At 37.4% G+C, this 24,335-nt stretch overlaps 2 protein-coding genes across 6 annotated transcripts in view; one reads left to right on the forward strand and one right to left on the reverse strand.

The window, feature by feature from the left end:
• The window catches only part of LOC122408646 (carcinine transporter-like), a 36,856-nt gene that overhangs the window by 4,201 nt on the left and 8,320 nt on the right, over window positions 1–24,335 (reverse strand). The window contains exons 1-4 of one of the 5 annotated variants that reach the window (XM_043415540.1): window positions 9,337–10,035; window positions 5,803–6,061; window positions 2,369–2,579; window positions 762–1,020 (exon numbers count right to left, since the gene is read on the reverse strand). In XM_043415540.1, coding sequence (XP_043271475.1) covers window positions 762–1,020; window positions 2,369–2,579; window positions 5,803–6,053 — 721 coding nt within the window. In that variant the 5' untranslated portion in view covers window positions 6,054–6,061; window positions 9,337–10,035. Of the gene's footprint in view, window positions 1–761; window positions 1,021–2,368; window positions 2,580–5,802; window positions 6,062–6,219; window positions 6,555–7,320; window positions 8,093–9,336; window positions 10,042–24,335 lie in introns of those variants that run through there. The other 4 variants (XM_043415542.1, XM_043415543.1, XM_043415544.1 and 1 more) reach the window with 4 other exon arrangements.
• The window catches only part of LOC122408651 (glutathione S-transferase-like), a 46,788-nt gene continuing 28,133 nt past the window's right edge, over window positions 5,681–24,335 (forward strand). The window contains exon 1 of the mRNA XM_043415552.1: window positions 5,681–5,770. The gene's annotated coding sequence lies outside the window, so the exon portion shown is untranslated. The remainder of the gene's footprint in view (window positions 5,771–24,335) is intronic.

Genomic DNA, 24,335 nt, shown 5'->3' on the forward strand with positions numbered 1-24,335 from the left:
TTCATCCCTCGACAACTCAAACTCGACAAGTTTAAGGCCTTGTGATGAGTGGAAAAATCGAAAATTTTTTTATTAGATTTTCTTCAAGTACAGTGTCTGAAGAATATTCTCACCAAATTTCATAAAGATCGGAGCATTAGATTCGTAGCTATGGGTCGTCTTATACTTGAATCTTTAAACGCGATTATCTCAGAATCGTCTTTTTTTTTAAATAACTTTGCGGTGGACACGATTACTAAAAAACTATTAATCCGATCGATACCAAATTAATACCACTTATTTATTATAATAATAGCTCGGACCTGGACGAAGAATTTCGTGTTTTGTTGGAAAAAAAAAATCGTACCAAAAAAACCGAAAATTTAGCACCTCGAAAAATGAATTTTTTGTTAAAACTGTCGCCATTTATTTTTTTGATCTAAGTTTTTACAAATCCTTGGTCCTTGCCCAAGCTATTATTTTAATAAATAAGTGGTGTAAATTTGGTATGGATCGGATTAATAGTTTTTTAGTTATCATGTCCACCGCAACTGATGCTCAAAAAAAGCTGCTAATGGAATACAGTTGGAGTTGCGCCATTTTGAGAAATTTTTTGATGAAAAAAATTGTACAAGTACACGAACATATGTACAGATGAATGTCGTTCACAGTTTTTCAATAAACGCTTATTTTATTGTTGAAAAAAAATTATGAAAACGACGTTTTTTCGATCGCTGCAAGTGTATATAAGCCCTTAAAAGAAGCACACTGACGTGACTTACCTATAATAAAGAGTATATTGAAACAATTGTCGAAAGAGGTACCGACGATGAGCCTCGCGAGAGCAAAACTCCAAAAACTGTTGCAAAATGCAGTGGCTACGGATGCAAAAAAACCAACGGCATTGCACGACACCAGCGCCGGTATTCGACCGTAGTGATCGGCTATGTAACCGAATATAAATCCACCGATTATACTACCGACGAAAAACGCCGATTGTGCGGCCGATGACAAGTAAGTCTTGTCACAAACCCATTCAAGCTGTCGACATAAAAATAACAAATTAATTTCTAACAAATCGTTTAAGTAATTTTCACATATTTTAACAATTCCTTGACGCTTTTAAGTTTAACCCATTAATGCGCAAAACGCGACAATTTTGGACACGCAATTTCAAGTACACAGTTTTAACTGAGGAACAAAAGAAAAATTCTTCAAAATCTCATAGGGATTTTCAAGGGTGCTCTTTCAAAATCTGGCATTTATTTTGTGAAATTAAGTCAAAATCTTTATTATTTTTGCATTTTTAATTAAAAACTCAAGAATTTTCGACGTTTTTTTTTCTTTCAATTTGACATTCGTTATTGTTGCTGCACTTGCTCGCTAATAAAGGTGTCCCCAATGTCTGACGTTTCGAGAACACTGATTATGAACTCTTTTTTTCATTCTCAATTTTACCAAGATGGCGGTTTTTGCAAAACAGCATGATGTAAATTTTCATGATTTTTTTTCTCGAAAAGTATCGACTTTACGAAAAAATATTATAGAAAAAGGTGTTTATAATCATCCAAAGAACACGTGCGTTTTTTTTTTATTTTCTAGCTATTTTTCAATTTTGACAATTTTTTTTTAATTTAAAAAATTCTGAAAAAATTCACACATATTCTTTGGATTCTAAACACTTTTTCTTCTATAATATTTTTTCGTAAAGTTGAAACTTTTTGAGATAAAAATCATGAACCCACTTATTATGCGACTGACAAAAAGTTACAATGGATTGAGGACATAACATAATCGTCACTCTGCTATTATATCTAAATAATACACCGTTGCCCAGTTGTCCCCACGGCGAGATGGACGATAATAGAGAACTTTGTTTTTTTTTTTCAATATGAATAAAGTTTTATTATTTTATAACTATTCATCATTTGCCTGTGCAAAATCAAAACACGTTTTGTGAAAATATAAATAGCCCGGCACGCAAAGCTGTTGAGTTATTTTTGCTTATACAATGACGAAAATCAATTTGAAAGAAAAAAAACCACGAAAATTCTTGACTTTTTAATTAAAAAGGCAAAAATAATAAAGATTTTGATTTAATTTTGCGAAATAAATGCCAAATTCTGAAAGAGCACCATCGAAAAGCCCCTGTATGAGATTTTGAAGAATTTTTTTTCGTTCCTCAGTTAAAACAGTGTACTTGAAATTGCGTGTCCAAAATTGTCGCATTTTGTGCATCAATAATGAGTTAAGAAAATGTCGAAAATGTTACGAATCAAAAAAATGCAATACGCGATGAAATAATTTCGAGTCGAATAATAAAATCGAAACATTAAAATCAATAAATCATCATTGAAATTAAAACGAAAAACTGTTTCCCGCAATTTACCTCAGCAGCGATCGATGCGTATGGAATTCTCGTATAATTGAAGCTCCATCCATGTCGACAAGGCACAATTTTCCAGCTCGAATTACCTTCCGTTATGCCATCTTCCAATAATTGAGTAAAATTAACGTCGTACATTTGACATCTTGAAAACTCTACGGCGCCCTCGTTCGCCAGTTCAATGGCATTGGCTTTGGGAATCGAAAGAGCAATTCTGTAAATCATTGTTTCATTGGTTAGAAAAATATGCTCTCGTTAGACATCTTAGCCACAATTATTGTTTCGATTTTCATAACAAAAGATATCGTCCAGATGGTACAATTCCGAATTTTTTAAGTTCGTTGCAAACTTGCTTGATATACATTTGAACGCATGAATGAAGAATTCATTAAAAATAAGTGATTTCTTGTTTATCAAGGGACTAAAATCATTTTGATGAAAGTCAATGAATTTTTTAATATTTTATTTAAAAAAAGTAAAAGTCGAACCTGAATCCTCGCGTCGGACTTTTCCGGGGTCACTTTTCCAAAAAAATTAACCAATGTCACGATGTTTTCGTCGTGATTATGAAAATTTTCAGTCGTGCATGTGAAATCATTAAATTCTAGGAAACGAGAGTGTCAGGAATAAAATTGCGACTTTTCCTGCCAATCGGAATGATCTAATAATTGTTTCAATTTATACCTCAAGCCGAGAATGCAACATTGTTTCTGTAAATGAGTTGTTCGCCTGAAACGACACTTTAAAAGAGTCGGAGGAAAGCATCGTTAACAACCCCGTCAGTCATCAATAAGAATCTCGACTGTGGCAATTGCACAAAGGAGCGGTTGATTGTATTTTAATGACTGGCATTTAAGGAGCAAATTGGACTATGATTGAAAAATTTGCACATTTTTTTCAAAGGATTTTTGCACAGAATACTAAAAATAGACTCGATGAAAAACTAAAATATTTATACTCTTTCCTGCTCCAACTCGATATCCGCGAATCCAAACACCTAATTTCAGCGAAAATAAGCAAAAAGAATGCCGAGCAAGGCAACGTTTACTGCACCGAGGATGAATCGACTGTTTTTTTTTGTTTCCGGATATGGAAGTATACTTCGGATCATCCGAAATTGCAAAATATTTATCATCAGTGATATTAATGGCTTGATTACGAAAACGATCGTATTTCAGGCGTTCGGAGCGTAATTTATCGTCCAGACATCTGTGAGTAACGTCGTTTCGTCACAAAGTGCGTTTCATTACCGTTATTTTGATAAGACTATATAAAACAAACGAAATTGCATCTAAGGCCTGGTGACGAAGTCGTCGCGTACGTGAGCGTGGCGAGATCGTGTTTGCCTGGAAATTTCCAATAAAGGAGTAAACTCAACATGAATGAAACGGTGAAGAAAAACCTCAATTTCATGTGGTTGCATTATCGATTGGAACACGTGTTCGACCTATTAAGAGGAGAGCAAAAAGGCTTGCCGCGAACGATCGCGGAGAGAGTGAATGTCGCTTTCGATCGTTCACTTTAATAACGGAATTATGGGGAAGAAATCTTGCAAGCGACGACAAGCAACTATGATCAAATATTTGTTAGTTCGTATTCAAGATCGTATAAAATGAAAATGTTTAAGACTCGATAAAAACTCCGGTGAAAATCAACATTGAAGCGACTTTTGTGACACCGAATGGATTGGTGCGAGAGGAAAAAGCAGTGGAATAAAATGCATAGAAAAAATGAGTAAAATTTTTCAACGTGCACACTTGTAACAATGGATCTCGGGATAATAACGAGGCTGGAGTTTGCCTCGTTCGGAGTAACAGGTAAAAGCGTCTGAAAAGGTCTGTAAACGGGTAAAAAATGAGGAAAAAATAAATAAATATCAGGAGCTCGATACGGAGCACGTGCAGGTAAAATGCTGCGGCAATGTCTGACGGAATGGCCTTCGCCGTAAGCGGAGTTCCGCAAGTCAAAGACTTCCCATCTCGTGGAATCTACGCAAGGTCGATTCCGCGAACTGGTTTTTTATGCGAGTGGGGTAGCGTTGCGTGTACAGACTGTTCTGAACCCCGCGATGCATTCTTCCGACTTTTTGAACTTCCTATTCGAGCGAAACCGTACGCTTGTTGACACAAAAAATCGCTAGTCGCTCCGCGCTGAATTTCCCTTCGGTATTATTCCTCGAGGCAAATTCGTGTCATAAAAATGATGAATGTTTGAGGTATGCGACTTTTTTGGAGCATTAATGATTTATTATATTTTGCGATATTGAGGAAAACGTACGAGGAAATTGCAAGCAGGAAAGTAGCGCGTTTGAGTTGTTTCAAAACTCTTTAATTCAGTGCAATCATTTGAGCTTCATTTTTTCAGTGGAAATAATAGCGAGGTTTTGAATTTTTAATTAAAATCATTAGTTTGTAAATAAACATTTATTTCTGACCTCGGAACGCTTCGTTTCAAGTTGCAGAATCATCGAAATGTACGATATCTTTGTTCACTTATTTTTAGTATAAGCAATTCGACTTTTATCGCAGGTTTATTGAAGAAAAATAATCGAATGAAATAAATAGCTTCCAATTTGCAGATCTTGATATCGAATTATGATTATTTATCTTTGTTTTTATCACCTGCACATGCAGTCGACTAATTAAGCAACGGGCAGATAAAGCACAGACGATTAATCTTCAATATTTTGGACATTCTTAATGGCTACAAAGAAAAAAAATTTCTTGAGCAATCTCAAAAAAGCAAGTCGTCAAAATTTTTCTAAAAATAGGTCAAATTCATTAAACCATAAATAACAATTGATAACCGATAATCATAAGAATTTTGGCCTCCTCGAGAGACATTCATGTAAAATATTCCCCAGCAGTTTGTACATTTTTATCCCATCAAACCTACGATTGGACGTAGCGAGAAATACTTCTTTCTCTCCGTGTGCCCGAGGCTAACGACTGCGTAGTTTTTTTTAACGACACCACGGGGATTAACGATCCTCGTGGAAGTTCACGTTCAAATATTTCGAAGAATAGACACGTTACCGAAGCGTGAAATCGCGGCAACGCGGCTGGAAGAAATATTCTTCAATTCCGTCAGTTTTTCATGAAATTTTTTCCTCCTTCAAATTCGTATGTCAAGCTTTTCTAGATCAAGATCGTTGTCGATCTTTAAATATGAAAATATCGGCGATATTACCGGTGACGCGATAACGATTGTTTGCTGTAAACGCCAAACAGCTGTTTTTTTTCTTCAAATTCTTTATTTATAGTACGAAACTTTATTCAGTTTTTTCTTCAAATGCTTCTAGTCCTCGGCGCCAATTCATGGGAACTTTAAAATCGTGAAGGAATTCGTGAAGAAAATACGAAAGAAAAATCGTCGACCGTGATAATCGGACATTCTACGACGAAAGTGAGTATCGTTGCGTCAAATAATCAACTTACTTTTCTAAATCTGTAAGATTGTAGGCGTCAAGCTCAGGTACAGTACACCAGTGCTCGTTTGGGACGAGCGTCAAGAAGAATTGTGTGAAATAAAGAAAAGCGTAGACGAATGTGAATGGCAGCAGAAGTATGAAAAGCATCCACTGATAACAGCCAGCCTCGCCAACGTGTGGCAGGATGTCGTCGAAAGTCTCGATCTTTTTTCGGCCCTCGCCCTCTTCCGCCTTTGTCGTTTCCATGGCGACAGTCATTTCGGTAGCTGAAAAAGAAAAACAAAACAATATAATCAAAATTCTGAAAGAAAATAATGGAAACGAAGGAAACCGGGGACCGTTTACAAAATTTATTCTTTTATATTGATCCCGCAATGATCGTTATCTCTTCTTCAAACTCTCTATCGAAAAACTCGTTTCTTACATTCTCAAAATTGTTCCTTTTCGATCTGGTATTACGAATCGATGAAAAATATTTCACTCCAAAACGGGCTCACAAAACACTAGAATTAATTCAATAAAATTGGCAAATGTAGAGCTAAAAATATGGACCTTCCACAAAGACTGTCAATCAACCTGACGCGGTAAAGCCCGCCAACATGTGTTTTGTAAGCTATTATCGAATAACGATAAACTACTTTAAAGAGAATAATGAAGGACCGCGATAGCAACTGGAGGATGACTTTTGAAAAAATTGGGAAGAAATCCGAAAAAATAATCCAGACGCACTTTTCATTTTTTAAATTTTACCCATTTTGTGTATATACATTTATTTCCACTTTAGAAGTCATTAAAAAGTAAATAGAGTTTATAAAGAGCACGTATTTAAGATCAATTCAAGTGACCCCGTAAAAATCATTGGAATTCTTCACTAGACACGAATATTCAAATATTCGAGTTCAGAATAACCCGAATCTCGCTAAGTGATTCCAAATTGGATGGGTTCGTCAATGATCGTGTTGAACAACACATGTGATAAAGGCCTAATCGCTCTCGCACATGAATTATACGATGTAGGAGAACGAAACAAAGTGTCGTTTACTAAAAACGTCATCTCGCGATGATTTATCGTTTGAGCTTTCGACGAGTACACGAATATGGCGATGTATGGGTGCGCACGAAAATATACTTCAGTGGAATAATTTGGAGCAATATTCCATCGAGCGTGAAAAAGATACTCGGTTCTCCAACCACTCGGTTCTCTTGAAGCGTTATTCTCGTGCAAACTTCTCGAAAAAAATGTCAAAACTTCGATCCTTCTCTCTGATAAACCATCGATGAAAAAAAATGAATTTTTTGCAGCGATTTTTGAAAAAAAAAATTCTAAGTAGAAAAACCACGAAAACACGACGTTTATATATCGAAAATTTTTTCGTAAAGTAGACACGACACTTTAAGAATAACTTCTATGAATGCGTCGTTAGCCCGAGCGATTCGCTTGATTTTTCAATTTTAGTTAATCAAACCGTTTGAGCTCGAAGAGCGTCCACGACTAAACCTCGTCAAAATAAACTTTGCTATACACCTGCCAGGGACTGTGATTTCCTTAGTTTTCAATGAACAGCACCTTCGGCGAGTCTCGGTGGCTTCCCAAAAGTGAAATGTAGCCGAACGACCGTTGAAGATGTTCAAATATCGAAGATAAAATATTGAAGATGTTCAATATTGAAACGATTCTTTGAACAATCCGAATTTCATTTTGCCACTAACTCGATAAATCACACTCACTTTCCTGAGGATGAACGTAAAAAAGTAATTTAGTCGTTCACGTAAATCCGTTGTTCACGCGGTAAACTCATCACTGGCGACATGAGAATGTACTTCGCCGCCATGTAACGACGTTTGTACTGGTGAATTCGTGCTCATTTACCTCCAGAGCGAAGGTTTTTTTCTTCCAACGAAATTCCATTAGTTGCTAAAGTTTTTCAAATCTCGTTGATAGTTCACGTCATTTTTCTGTGTCCCTGGAATCTTTATTCTAACTATGAATTTATTTGATTCTCATCCCATTCGACACACACAGTTGGATAATCGTATTGCGGATCAATTAAGGGGTCTACCCTAATTGGACGGGCATAAAAAAAGACTATTTTCACGAATTTCTTCACCTCTGTAAATTATAAATATGGATATAAAAAGTGTTAGGCCTAAAAAATGCACTCTGGAAATACACACAAAATCGTATATGCGCTATAGCTACAGTCATAAAGAACACGTGGTAAAATTTCGATAAGGATCGGTTGAACAGTTCCGGATATTTTATCAACGAGCCCTCGAAAAACGTAATTTTGAGAAAAACGCGTTTAAACGACAACGAGGCAGGCGTACCGCACCGGGCGGTGGGTGGATATTCGCTCCTCAGACAGCCGAGTAAACGTCGCTCAAAAGTACACTTGGACTGCTCAGATCTTCATAAAATTTTATTATGATACATTTAAATATGTATACTTTCGAAAGATGCAATAAAAAAAATCGATTTTTTGAAAATTCTAATTAGGATAGACCCCTTAAAAGCAGCAATTCTGAAGGATAATGAAAGCGACGAAGGATGCAGGAAAGTCAAAGACAGAAGTCAAAGACGAGATACGATACTGTTATCAGTCACGATTGTAAAATGATTCTTGTGATTCCTGCCAATGAATTAACGGTCGATTGCCAGATATAGGTACAATAACAACAATGATAATCATAATTATAATAATGCGAATGATAATGATAAAAAAGTGATAACTACGACGTGAGATCTATTGACAAGGGCGAGAAATCTGATCGGTAGCGCGACGTATTTATGTGCACTGTAAAGACGCTGAGATTAAACTGCAACTACACTTCGATCGCTATCCTCGGCATTAATTATTTATTCATAAGAACTTGGCGTTCTCTTTGTGCGGCATTTAATAAGGCGGTGCAGAGGTTTTCTAATTACCGCACGTTAATTATCGAGCGCGCAAAAATGCGATGATTATGAATGCGGAAAGAATTGATATTTGTGACATAACACGTGTGTGTCAGTCCACTTTTCGAAGCGGTGTGTTCTTCGGATTCGAAATAATACCGCATCGTTCTAATCGGGAGTCGAAATTTCGGCATTTTTTCGGCAACTAGTTTAGATATTTCAGTGGGTTTTCAATGCCGATCGTTACCACGCGGTTTTTATCGATTCGCGCAAGCAGCGGGGAATGCATATTCAGCAGGAGCGAGTGAAATTTTTTCTCCATCCCCGTCTCCGCGCGAGCTCCATCAATTCAGTGGAAATCCTGAATAAAAAAACTAACGATCGAAAAGTCTGTGCAACGACGGCCCGAAGGTTGAAAGCACACTAAAAATCGTTATCACTCCAGCAGTTGTTCCGAGTTACATTCAAATCGTGCGAGTACGTTACGAACGAGACATTACAAAAATGTGTGTAGTCACACAAGACCACGTGTTTCAGGTGCCATCCCATGGTTTCGCAACGAAAAAAAAAAAAAAAGAAAGAAAAAAAAATAGTAATAGATAAAAACGAACAACCCGCAGCCTCGATTTCCCTGACAATACTCACATTTTTCTAGTTATGGCCTGCCTTCGACAACGTGTTTTTCTTCCTCGTCAAATTCTAGTGCTCAGTGATGTATCCAAATATCACGAGGATCGTCACTTTTTGTCGTGTACTCAAGGATTATTCGCCAGGAAAATTGTTTTCACAATAAAAGCGAAGATTCACACGTTTGTTTTCGCGAGTCCGATTACTTAACGAGCGTCGATGAATTTAACCGACCGGGCAACCAGAAAAATTCCATACTCGGAACGGCCCACAGGTTTTAAGGACCTCGTCGCACTGTTTTCACTAGGAGATTCCGAAGATGAATGTCGATCCGATTCGATCGATTTGGGAACGTGTAAAATATCGATCCTTCGATTCTTCCCATGCAGCCACTTTTTCATTCAGTATTTCTATCAACTTTCCAAAGAATGCATTTTATTACGGGTAATGAGAGGATTAACGATTCAGCATGATGAACGAGGTGAATTTCTCGATCGACATTCACCGAACCTCGCCGAGATTCTCGCTCCCTTTTATATTAAAACTGGCAGAAGTTCGAAATTTTCGTTGTTTTTTTATTTATCCCCACAATTGAAAAAACGACTAGAGGCCGTTTGCGTACGGGAGAATCCGTTGACTCGTCGTACACGAATGAAAATGCGAGGTAGGGGTTTTTATATGCCGACTACCTCTTTAACGTCTCGTCTGGCAAGAGGCAACTCTCGCACACACAAATGAGATCGAACGAACAAACACGATCGCTCCGCACACTCCCCACTCCGAAAAGTTACCGGAGGAGCACACAATGATCTCTCTAACATCATTGGACGCGTCTCGTCTTTCTGGGACTACCATCTATGACGTCACTGGAATGAAGATCGAGCGACCGATCTCTCGCCCTTGCGACACGCCATTGGACCGATCTGCTCGAAATTTTCTTTAATTTTCACCGAATTTTCGGTAGGGAATCGCTACTTTTCCTTTGTTCGAACCACGGTTACCGTGCGGAATGCAAGGGAACGTAGGAAAGTATGAATAAGTTATAATTTACATAAGAATAACTGGCCGGCTCGTTGGATTTGCCCAGAAGGCGAATTCTCCTCGTGTATTTAGCATTTTCAATTGGCCAATATTCTCGGACTCCCAATGTACGCGTTCAGCGTTCCGTTCGTGATACGCATATTTTAATAACTAGTTCGGAATATCGAGTGCAATTAGACAGTTTTTTAGAGCCGCACTTAAATAAAAGGTGTGCAAAAAGGAAAAATATTTTTTATAATTAAGGTGATACGTCACTCACGACATTCTTCACTTTTCTAGTCTTAAATACTGTTTTTAATTGCTCTTAAAAATTGCATGAATCTTAATGAAGCATGGACATCGACGATTTCTCACATAGCATGAATCCTTTGTTGCGTCGTATTGGGCCATTAAGTTTTAAGAATTCAATGATTTAATTGTCGAATCAAGGCGAGACTCGCAAGGCCGTTTTCGCTCTCGTTCCCTCCGGGAACTTCAACGACTCGATGAACTTCTCTCACAACGCGGACTCTCGTCACGAGAGAGCCGACATTTCCCCATGACGCATCGTGGAAACGGCGGTTTTGTGTCGCGAACCAGTCCCGCTCGGGGAAGACCCTCTACACTGGTTCCTCGCACTTACGAAGAACGAGTTGATGTCATACGCGAATACATTTTTTTTGTTTGATCCCCTCCGAGGAAAGTATCGCTTCGTTATACAGAGAATTTCATCCCGGAAAATCTCATTTGCCAGAAAAATTGTTTATTTTTCCGTAACGTTCGATGGAAACACTTGTCGTTTTCGAGGATTTAACGATTTAGCGTAAACGTCGTCGTTTCAGTTTCATGTATGATTTGCGCTCACAATAGACGTGACAGGAATAATTGCAATTTATCTCAAGCATCAAGATCCGAAGGCACAGATATTTTCATGAATTTCGAAGCCCGCGTGTATGATAGAGCGTTGATATATTTCATTGTTTGTCGTAACCGAAATCGATCGTCATTGTTTACGTTCGTGTCGAGCCTCGCGATAATACCGAGTCGAAATAATTCGAACAATATTCGCGCTCGCAAACAGATAGATATGATGTGGATGAGGAAAAAAAAGCTGAGAAACAAACTTGCTCTTGATCGTAATTATTCAACGTGAATGGTTGTTTCCATTATTTTTTCATGAAAACTCGCATATAGCGACGTCACGCGGAGGTTTGAGGAAATAATGAGCGTCCGGTGCACTTCTCACGTTTAAGGTATTCCTTTCACGAACCCGAATATTCTACAAATAACTGATTTTAAATAACAGTAAAGTGAAAGTAAAAGTAAAAGAGATTCTATCGTCACCACATTTCTATTCGATAATTCATATAGCAAATAATTCTAAATTCCTCTGACACAAACTGTCTCACAGATAGAACAAAATTTAAGGAATCCATAACGACGATAAAAATAAAGGGTTACCGAATGCTTGAAAGAGATATTAACGCGACAGAAGTTGGAAAAATGACAGAAGCAGAAGCTTTTCAACCGCGACTCCTCAGAGGTTACGAATCAGTCGAAATTTCGAGTGCCCCAATTTGCGCCACCAAAAATACGGTCTTGCGAAAGGAATACCTTAATCGAACATCGAGAGATCGACAGCGAAGATTTTTGTGCTCTTTGGGCCTCCTTATTTGTTTGAAAATGTTTCAGATACGATTCCGAGGTATAATTTCATTTGAATTATTTCGCGATTTATGTATAGCGAGCAATTCGCGTTGATGCTGTACTCTTCATCAAGAAAAACAGAACGATTATGTGTTCTTGAGTCACGGATTTCCGGTTCGAATTCCATTGATTTTCATCCGGAGTTACATTTACATAAATACTCTCGTACTGGTACACGAGACATTCCACACCAACGAATCCATCCGAAGGGCTTCATTGGACAATCCATACCGGACCGATCATTAAAAACTCTCGACTCTAAAAATTGCAGCTCATTATTTCACGCAGTACCGTCTTAAGAGTTTCAAATCTCTTTTAAAGCTGTTTTTCTCATCTCACACTCGAGTTGACAATCGATGAAACGACCGGGATCGTACCACTCTCGTATCCCATAATTGTAATTTCCAGTCAAATAAATTAATTTGGGTAATTGTGCAGTTTGGTTACCTTTTCGAAAATCGATGCAACAAATTTGTTTTCTTCTCGAAGTTTATGGAAAATGTCAGCTTTCCCCGACGAAATTTTATTACTGGTGACTAATTTAACCAAAAACTGCACCAATTACCATAATTTGAATATATTGATTTCTCGAGAATAAGAAATATCGACTCTTTCGATTCTTCGATTTTCGTACAAGTTATTAAACTTGTAAAGGACAGAAGAATGTCATATGCAATGATTGTACTCGAATCGAATGAACGCGAGTATCGCACTCACGTCACCCTCCGGAGAGATTGAAATAAAAAGGAGCCTTGGCAATCGCAAAACTCGGTAAGCCTCTTTACGCCGAATCTCGGTTATCTACGTCAGTTCATTTTCGATGAAGCGTGCAAGATAAAGTTTCGTGTACCATACAAAAAAGGGCGTGCATACACAAACCATTTATCACTCGTTAACTAAGCGATACTCCAAACTCATTTTCTGCACGAAATTCAAAACTGTGAATTCCAATCAAAATTTCTCCTTCGGTATAATCGACTCATTGAAGTTTGTGAAAACGAGCTTTTCGACTCGCACTCACTGGCGCGAGGGGTTGCAATGAAACAGCTTACGAGCATTTCCAAAGTGCCTCGAATTTCCTTTGAAAAACTCCAACATGCCATTCTCCAATCTCCAATATTTTAGTTCTGAAAGTGCACCGAAAAATACTTTGAACGCCCCCGGTACGAGGGTCGGAAATCACGATGTTTTTCGAAGCGTTCTCATTACCGCGGCTACCAACCATAGAAATGTGTCGTCAGGAACTTTTTCAGAGTATTCAATCTCTTGGAAGATCGTTTCTACATATTTTTTCTCCAGGTTCAACCGCTCCGAGAATATCCACGTCAAAAAAATGGCATTTGAAATGGAAAAATTCACACGAGACCTTCGCACCAGTTATCATCATTAAAACGTATACATTCGCACGGTCGAGGCTTCGATCTCAAGTGGTATCTCAATACGAACCCAAATATTCTACGAATAACTGATTCTAAATAACAGTAAAGTAAAAGTGCATGCGAATAGGTCAGGTTATCGAACATTTAATAATGAATTAAAGCTTAAAAAATCGTCAAATTTATACGGAAGCTTAAAGAGCATCATCACCACATTTCTATTCGATAATTCATATATACCAAATAATTCTAAATTCCTTACTCAAACTGTCTCTCTGATGAAAAAAAAATTAAGAAAACTATAGCGACAATAAAAATAAAGGGTTACCGAATGCTTAAGGAGGGTGGCTAGGGACGATACAATGTTGCCATGCTAAACCATGTAAAATACATTAAAAATTTCAAAATGATAAGAATTTAATAAAATTTGGTGAACATATTCTTTAGAGTTAAATTTGACAATACAAATTTTTAAAGATTTTTCTTCTGTACAGTTATCGAGTAATTGATCAATAAAGTTCACGTGTATAAGCATAGCGTTTCCTATAGGTATACATTCTGGGCATAAGAAATCTGCTTTAATGCGTAATTACTCGATAACTAAGCAGAAGAAAATTTTGAAAAAAATTGAGTCTTCGCACTTGATATTGAAGAACATTATCACCAAATTTGATCAATTTCTTATCAATTTGACGAACATAGCCACCCTCCTTAAAAGAGATATTAAGGATAGAAGTTGGAAAAATGGCAGAACCAGAAGCTTTTCAACCGCGGCTCTTCTCGCAGAGGTTAGGAATCAGTCGAAATTTCGAGTGCCCCAATTGGCGCGACCAAAAAATACGGTCATGGGAGAGGAATACCTTAATACCGGGACAGTTTCTGTTGAAACGCATATGCTTGAAAAATGTATCGTTGGTTATAATTTTTCAAAGAATCAGTATTCAAACTATTCGTATATTTAGTGATTTTTTTATTACGAATATTCACACGAGAATGTCAAAGCTTCTTCCGAATCGATGTAACGATAATCAAAAGGCGATGGAACCGGTTTTTTCGTCTTTTTTCTGCACAGAGGATCGCTTTGCCCCGCAGTTTCATCAGTAAAAATGATAGTTCATGGTTGTCAAATAATATTCTATCGTCACAAAAATGTCCTTGGATGTCTCTGATTGCGTGAATGAACGGCAAAGGACGCAGATGGAAGCACGCAGATTTTCAACCACTTTTCAATCATTTAATTCTCGAATGATTTAAAAAGTAAGTCAAATTGGGAAAATCGAGAATCAATATTTGGTTTTCTGATGTGACCTGACTCGGAAAATAAATTTAATTTATCAGATTAACATTTGCGGCCGCAAGTGTTTCGTTACCGGCTAAGATGAGGCGTTTACTACCTTAATGAAAGCTGCTCAGCGAGTAACGATACTTTGAGAAAGTTTTCCGTCAAGGTTCAAAAGATTCGTGGCGACTCGTTCTTCAAACGAAACGAAAAATGACGGAAACTCTCAGCAGTCGCTTGAAACTTCTCGCTTGAATTGAGCACTACCTTAACATTTAACAGAATGGACACACCCGATTTACAAGTTCATCAGATTGTACGAAAAAAAGTACATTCGAACGCCGAGTACATTCTGCGCTTGAATCCTCTAAAAAGTCAACGTATACAAACGTCGCTCGACCCGATACTGTCCCCTGAAGAAACGAATGTTTCCGGAAAAAAGATTTCCCGAATATCACGTTTTATCAACTCGACGAAGGAGGCGGAGATTCGAAGGTAGTTTATTTTTTTCTGCTTCTCAACGATTCTCATTGGTTAATCAACATTCAATTATGACACAGATAAGTAGCGATTATTTTCGGGACTCCTTAGCAAAATACGTATAGACTCACCATTAGAATAAATAGATAAAAAAGTTCGTGTTCCAAGAACTGTACACTCGTGTTTGGCAAGTGGATTACACGTTTACGATCTCAATAAAAAAAGATTTCTAAATCGTCGAGCGGATGAAAAAATGTGTAAATAATTTCTCAAGTTTGGGCCGAAGAAAGGAGAAATAAAAATTCCAAGTCATGCTGCCTTCATTCATTTATTGTCTTCGTGATTTTATTTTGCTCCCGCACGTTTTATTGTCGGGACTTTACGACTGTCTTCGTGAGCGTAAAAAGCTTCTTATCTCTGGTACAGAAAAACCGTAACGTTTAATGTGATAAATCGAGTTTTGACGAATTGCCAGGGATTTTATTTGTTTTATTCCTCGAGTCAATTTTTCTGATTATTCTGATTAATGACATTAAAACGACCGAGTGAAAATGGCGATGAGCACTTCCTCGTATAAAGAAGCTTTTGAGTTAAAAATAATAAAGAGGAATTAATATGCACGTGTCAACGTCACTTTTTCATGATTATTATCGTTATAACGTCTGCAGAGTGTTGAAATGTCGCGTGTGATGACTCGCGCAAGGTTGGCAAGGTCGTGGAGCCGGAAAATGTGCTCGTCAAATGCTCCGCGTGCGTACGCCATGTTTTCTTATATCGTCGCCGTCACTTTGTGTGCGAAACGTTTCTTGACCATCTGGGCGACCATTTTTCGCAACGTTCAATCACATTTAAGAACTTTCAAGATTTTTTAGTTACCGCGGAATGTCTTCACATTTGTAGACCCGAATGAAGGCTTTTCGCGTGTATTCGAAGGGCTCGAAAATTTGTATGAATTATCACCTGAAATCGTAAGTGATACGTGAAAATCTCTTTTTCCGAGTTGAACTTCGCTGCGAATATATGCACTGACACGGAATCGCCCATACTTTTGTTTGACAACGTTCTGAGCACTTCGACGCGTTACATAAAATTAGTTACTTAATGACGCGTAGCGATCGCACAACCTTCGAATAAATCTCTCTCTCTCTCTCTCTCTCTCTCTCTCGGTTTCTCGATTCCGAGTAAAATGCGAGGAAAATTGCGTAGGAAGCGCAGGGAAGCCACAAATTTTTACTTGATCAGTTCAACTCGATGCATAACCCAGCATTGGTAATGGTTTTTCATGGAAGCACTTTTTTCCTTAGACGAGAGACTTCCAAGTAGATTTACAAAATAAAGTAGAAATAAGTTGTGAGGAGATTCATGAGAGATTCATGAGCAAAATTCCAAAAATCAATAGACTGAGGATAAAAAGTTATTGATTCAATAGAAATTGACGTTATTGGAAGAGTTTTCTTCGTTCAACTGCAACGTTTTCGGAGAGAATGAGTCTGTAGTTTGATCTAAATCATTTATTTCATTGGCACTCCGCGTAGTGCCAAATTTCGTTGTTGCAATGGCTTTTTTTCTCTCAGCGTAACCGATTATGTTGATCCAAAGTGACCCGTCGATATTTCCGACTTGCAAAACGTTATTTCTTGGCACGTTGACCATCAAATTTGAACCTTCGCTATTCTATTCCCTTCGTAACGAGCTGGTTCGATAGCAGCGTCAAGTTCCAAAAAAATAGCTTGAAAAAAATTGATGACAAAGAATTTCGAGTTGAAAGAAAAGCGTGTCGTGATTTCTGTGCGTCCCGACGAGAGCTCGGCTGCGCGAATAAAAGTTTCATGAGAAAATTGATTATTGTTGGGCCGTAGTTTGAAATTTCTTCGTCCGTAGCTACTCGCAGCGTTTCATGAAAAAAACGAAAACAAACTCGCAATTCATATACATATTTACTTGACTCTGCGATTTCATTGGTACGCCATGCCGTTGGAATTTGTTTTTAATTGCCTACAAATCCGGAGATACTAGTTTAAGGTAATTTGTATTTCCGATACCAACGAGTTGATGGAACGAACATTTACGAGGCGAAGACTATAACGGTTTCTGCGACTGTTCATCAAACTTTTCGCATTGCTCCCTTTAATGTTTTATACAGACTTTTTGTAATCTCTTTCACAGCTCAAGGGCCATTCTGAGGGCTCACATTGTTCCCACGCCATCAGTGAACGAGCATTCGATTATTTGTTTTTAATTTTTCTTTCAACGAACACAACTAAAGCGATTTTCACGCGAGCTGACAAATGAGAAACCAGTTTTATCAGTATAACGATTTTTATTCGTCTGCATACAAATACGCTCGCGAACAACAAGAATTTTTAATGGATTCAGATGCTCATGTTTTTTTTTCTTTTTTCGCGAGTAAACTGCAAAGTTTTTTTTAGGTCGTTTACGCGAGCATTAACGTACCGACGGGTCATTCATCAGAAGAATTGAATCGATTTTATTATTTGAACGAGTCTATTGATGTAACGTCTTGGAAGACCAAAAGAACTCTCGAGGAGTTTGGGTTAGTCGGTATATTTGTATCTTAAAATACGTGGAAGTGGGTCAACCGATTCATGAATATTTTCCACCGATCAATTTTACTCGCCCGAAACACGGTTTCGTTTTTATTTCGCGACATTTTTATAGATTCACTTAATGTGAGTGCTCTGGAAGTGTTCCATGTCTCCGGATCTAACGTGATTTCGAATCGCCTGCTATTTCGTTTTATCAGACTTCGATATACGTGCGATAAAAAAAGTCGATATTGGGGAGAACCGCCCGAGGGATAGAAAAAGTCGTTTGGAACGGAAAAACAGCCCGGGAGTAGAGAAGCAAAAAGAGTGAAATCGTCTCCAGGACTTTTCGGATTCGTTTACCGTCGGATCTGAGCTTCGGACGTAACCTTCCGCCGGAAGGGTCTTCGACCGGTTTTCAAAGCATGATTCACAAAAAATCACTCTCAGTTTTAAAAAATATGAGAATTCGGAGATTCGATCCGGTCAATATATAAAATTCTTGAGTTGATGAAACGATTCCAACCTCGAGGAGCAGGTCGAAACATCATTTGTGCTCCTGGTAGTAAGATTTCGATCGTTCAATTATACTAATTACAATAATTCGAGTGCACTACTCTACCTGGATATCCCTGCGTAATAACGTTTCTTGACGGCCTCGAGCTTAAAGTAGTAACGAGCATCATTTTAATGCAATTGTAACAGCTAATTTCGATCGATTTCCGCACGGATGAATCGACTCGTTACTGCTCCTTCGAGAGCAGCAGTGCTCGTTTTTAAACCAAATGAAGTCACTGCAGACTCGTTAACTTTTCCACGATATCGAAAAGCTGTGTTCTTCATAGAATCTGGATGTAATGAAATTTGCCAAAAACTGTTATTTTAATCGATATTTGTCATGATTTTTGCCGTACGACATTTCTTAAAGACTTTTCCGATATTAGGGACCTACTCGTGGTCGTCCTCCATAACTTGATTCAATTCTCTCGCCTCTAAGCAACGGACTACTGGATCTTTGAATAATACCATAATTTAATAATTTGACAATTTCTTTATCGCATTTTTTGACGATGCATCAAAGACATTTCGTCTGTTCCAAAGTACCTGTTTGTGAATTTCTTTTTCATGTTCGGAGAGTTCGGTCTGATCCACGATTTCGTTGATCCCGTCGATTGTTATTTCATCATTGTCATTTTCTTGATTAAAAATCAAATTTTGCATTGGCTGAGCATTTTTTTTTTATTTTTATTTTTTTAATTATTTCACTTGACTTTAATTTTGGCACTGGCTCGATAATTTTCCCACGACTTTTAATTTTACCATTTGATTCAATTTCCTTCTCAACATCAATTATCAATTTATTCATTTATTACCCCCTTTTTGATCCTCGAATTATTTGATTTAAAAACACTCGAGTGCATGCACAATATCATGCTCGGTATCCTTGCACTTTTTTCACAACGTTCCTTAAGTATTCATAAAACTTATGCATAAGGACGCAAAGTGTTGCGTGTGGGTGTTGTGATAAAAAAGTAATTAAATGCGTTCCGTATTGAGACTCAGTTCGATATTGTTATGTCACTGAGAATTTCCTGTCTTCCTGGCTTCGTATGACAATTACGGATCAACGGGAACAAAAACAGACTTACCCCTGCAGCTGTGAATGTATTTCTGTGTTGTATATTTTCATTTACACAAACGCTTATTATAACGCGTCGCGCCTTATCCTTGCCTCCTTATTGGCTGTCAGCACGCTTGATAGATTCATCAAACTCGATTTCTCAATCGCCTCACTCGCATGAATTATCGTGCAATGATAGTCGTGCGAGGATGCGGATATTATTTTGCTTTGTTTTTTGTTGTTTTTTTTTTTTTTTTTTTAATTGCACAAAATTAATAAGAAAATCGTCGAAAATTGATCTTCAATTTACGGCTTTTCGTCGCAACCTTGTCGCTGATTATGTGTGTGAAAAGGAATTAGCAAGAAAGAGGATTCTTCACGAATTTACACGCGTGAATTGCGTTTTAATAGAACGCCTTTTCCATCGATAAACTGCATTGCAATTTCAAGAATCTATCAAAGAGAATTACGCGAAATAACGTAACTCAAAGAAATTCTCGTTCGAAATCACGAGATTGGATATTAATTGGTCGTGATACAGATAAACACAGACACATTTAACAACATTTTTGTTGTTGTATCAGCACTCAAACTGCTCGTGCAAGATACCGCGACTGCTGTGGCGTATATTTAAAGATTCGTTCTCACACACGCTTCATCAATAATTCATCGCCGTTCGCGGGTGAGCTTTACGAGAGGAAGGTACAAATATCGTGGCGAGAAATAAAGATGCTGATTTCGCGTGTCGCTTCGAGCGTTATTGCGCTGATTCATTCCAATCCCAATGAAAATGGCTAAAAAGTTTCTTTTACGAGGATTATACAATGTATTATAATGATTGGGTTCCCGTATTTTTGTGCTAATGTCGAACCCGATGATGATTATTAACAAATGCATTCAAACTCATTTTATTACACAATCAATGTATATACGTTACTATTTTTATGTTTGCGCACACTTTTATTATTTCACACAATGTACGAGAGTGCCAAGGTGTTTCATCAAATGTTGAAAGACTCGAATAAACTCGCTACGAAACGAAGCAGCCTCTCCGGGAAATTATAAATAATGATTTTAATAGAACTTTGTGTACTTTGCGCCATCGGAAGACGCGACAGCTCCACCACGTCAGAAGTTGAACGAACTGGAACGTTTCATTATAATTCGTTCACCACGCACGAGGCTAAATAAAATAATGGAATGCGCTCAATTCACCGAGTCTTTCTGGAGCGAAAAATAGGCACGAAACATTTCACCGATTGATAAGATAACGCGATTTGCACTTTTATTGACAACGATTATTTTCATCCCCGAGTAAATTATTCGATGATTTATTCAAATTTCTTCGTTTTAATTTAATTTAATTCATCTTAATTTATATTAATTAATTAAATAATACAAAAAATTGAATAAAAATTTAAACATTTATAATAAAAAATAATAATTTATAAATAATAAATATATAAAACAATAAAATGAGTAGAAGAAACCTGATATCGTTAGAATATGTGAACACCGAGAAATCCAATAACGGTTGTGTGATAACATGCGGGCTGAATTTTTTTGGAGCTATATGGAAACGCTACTTTTGATTAATCGACAACGTACCGACGATTTTAAATATTTGTTCTTCATCCTCACGAAGATATTTTATAACGACTCTGTTTCTCTACGCTCGAATCGGTTATCAAGAAATATGACAGCATAACCTCGGAGACCACACACCGAGCCCGCATCACTTTTTTACAGTCGTTCGGTAAATATATCCTAAAAAGTATTACGATCGTACGCGACTCGGCGCCCGAGTCCCTGACGATTAATTTTCTATGCATAATATATGAGAAAGCGTTTGTACGCGAAGATTTTCAAGATCCAATTCCACGCGAACGCGCCGTGCGCACGCGCTTATAAGTGTGTTTACATTGCTGAAAATTTGTAGGTTCAGGTTCTGTATAAAGTACAACGTCGAGTTGAAAACGTGAGAGAATCTCGTTCCCGAAAAAGCAGTCACAAATGAATTCAACCTCGCAATAGTTTCCAGTCATGCTGCATCTTCCTTCGTCTATTTGCACCGCAACGATATCGAAAGCCACAGCTCTCACTGCGGAATTTTAATCGCAGAAATTCTGTATCGCGTTGATTTATGTGCTGCAAATACTTTCCATTACAAATATATCGAAGAAGAATTCAGCCTTGAGGAATTCGCGTTTCATAATTTGAATACTCTTTTCAATGATACGACAACGACCAGGATATTGGGACGTTTCAAAGGGCAGAAAAAATGTCGAGTCTCATATATTTACAAATTTTATTACCTTTTGTTCGGTTGTCGATATTCGATTAAATTCCTTTTTCACCTCGTTCGCGGTTACTCACACATGAATTTTCATTCCAATTATCATATTTTTTTAGACGCTATAATACAAATCTATTTTATTGATTGTGACATAATGATTAAATATATGAACAAGATTTCGTGAATTGTAAAAACTCGAGTATCAATAATTAACTCGATCACAGCAGAGACACTTCGAAAAAAACGTTGTCCACCGGTGAACAGTGTACATCGAAATCTACTCGATGGATTCTTTTGAAATTTGACATGGTACTTCCTTATACAATTGATCAGGGATCTACGAGAGCTTTTTTTCAATTTTTCATAATTATCAGTTTTATCATTACAAATAGGCTCATTTTTTAGGCGAAAATCAGTGTTTTCACTTTCAAGTGTCACAAAAAATGCAAAAAATCGAGAAAATAATCCTTTCGTAGATACCTCGTCAATTGTGTAAGGAAGTAACGTGCCAAATTTCAAAAGGATCGGTCGAGTAGATTTCGATTTATACTGTTCACCGATGAGCAACTTTTTTGTGAAGGGCCTCTGAAGATTTGCAACCAGCGAGTTAATTATTGTTGTTCGGGTTTTAAAAATTTCGGAAATATTGTTCATGTATTGTAACATGATGTCACAATTAATAAAATTGACTTGTTATAACCTGTAGCGTCTAAAAAAATTCTTAAAATTGGGCCTTTTTACCACCGAATAGACGTTACCCCGGCCTTAAGACAAAAACATAAATTTCAGTCGCTAACGTCGAATTTTATGTGATAATAAGTATTCGGATTCGAAGGCAAATGTATCTTTTAAAGTCGCGACAGGGACTCGACGCCAAAGTGCCAAAGACTTTTTGTGCCAAAGTGGCCGCACCCCCTTAAGTGCAGTAGAAATCCATAATTGTCAATTCTCGTTATACAGACGTTGCGATTTACCGTTCTCGCTTAAAACATGGAGGCTGCGATAAAAAAAGGAACAAGGCACGATGGACCCTCACTCGGATGGTATGAAACAAAATAAGTCAAAAATTATTCGGTTTATTTTGCCTCATTTTTTTTCATCCCCGCTGAACTTTCAGACCAGAATCAGTCTCACAGTTTCAAATCTGGTTGAATGATTTTTTTGGAGCAAACCCTCTCAAGCTGCGGTGGAAATCTGTCGTTGCTATCGTTGACGAGTCCGAGTGATTAGCGATCAGGCGTTGCGATAGATTTTCTGACGAATAAAATACTCGATTTGCTGGAGGGCATGCGCAAAATGGGCTCACACCTTGTGTGCAGGTTATAACGATGACGTCGGTTATAAATGCGATTTTTGGCGATAATCAAAATAAAATAAACATCTGTGAGGAATTTGCACAATGATTATTCTCCCCCTCATTGTCTTAGCTAGCAATTAGTTTCTAGAAAAACAAAGAATCCTTGCTGGATGCCCCAGAAATCGGAATTTCGTAGGTGGATACTTCGCCCCAGAAAAGTGGGTGGCCACTTTGCTCCATATTCTCTCGAAAATAAAAATTTGCTTTGAGTATCTTTACCGAAGGGACCGTGTTTCCAATCATTTTTCCAGAACTTTTCCACAATTGTTCATGTGATATTTGACGATCAAAGTATTTTGGTAAATGCTGCGGGTCCAAGTTGTTTTCATGTTATTTTCCCTACTGGCGATTGCGCTGACCATTTTAAACTTTGTGGCAGAGCAAACACTGCGAACATTGATTTTTTTGTGTTCCTTGCATCGGAAAACTTTACGTTTCTGTTGCACGTGTCTTCTGATTTTGCGATCGTCTGTAAATGTGGTGGTAGTTTGACTCTGTTTTGAATGCGCTACGTATTTTCGGTCGGTCCATTACTTTTTATTGATAATTTGCTAGCTACATGTTTACATTGATATACGAACGAATTGTTCCTGAATGAACAGTCAGGAAAAAATCATGTCATAGGTAAATTCTACGACCAAAATGATAAAGAAAAAATTTTTCAACAATGACCGATGATTCCGTTGGAATTTAAAACTGCTTAATGTTGCTCTAATTTTTTACGTTATAACTGGATAAAATATGTGACTACGTCATAGTGGAGAAGGATCGAAAGTTTATTTTCACAAAAAAATGCTGAGGCCAGTAACACGAATACGTAGAACAACAAAATTGTGTCGAATCGATCCAATCACATGATGTTTAGTTTCGTAATAACTTTTTCTACAATTGCTTGACACGATTGACTCGATATTATCAAGTGGCGATCGACACTCTAACCAATTTCATGAAACGCCGGTGTGACCATGACTCGTGTGACTTCAAAAAATGTAACTTGATAGTTTATTGATGAACTTATTTCTTTCAAGAAATCATAAATGACTTAGAACGTTATCGATTATTCGAGGTGAAAATAAAATGTTAGAATGAATAAAAATTTGAACAGTTTAAATCTCAAGTTTATAAACTTGGAATGATAATATGGAGACAGATCAATTCGACTAGAGCTTTGAATGTCGAATATAAATGAAATAGAAACTTCAAAGTTTACGTCGAAAATAGAATGAAACAATCGCCCATAGAAGGACGACCGAAATATCGATTTTCCGAAAATTCGACTATCACTTTTAGATTCATAAATTACTGCAATCGGTAATACTGTGAATATTCACTATT

The sequence above is a fragment of the Venturia canescens genome, chromosome 4, assembly GCF_019457755.1.
Source record: "Venturia canescens isolate UGA chromosome 4, ASM1945775v1, whole genome shotgun sequence".
Lineage (NCBI taxonomy): Eukaryota > Metazoa > Arthropoda > Insecta > Hymenoptera > Ichneumonidae > Venturia > Venturia canescens.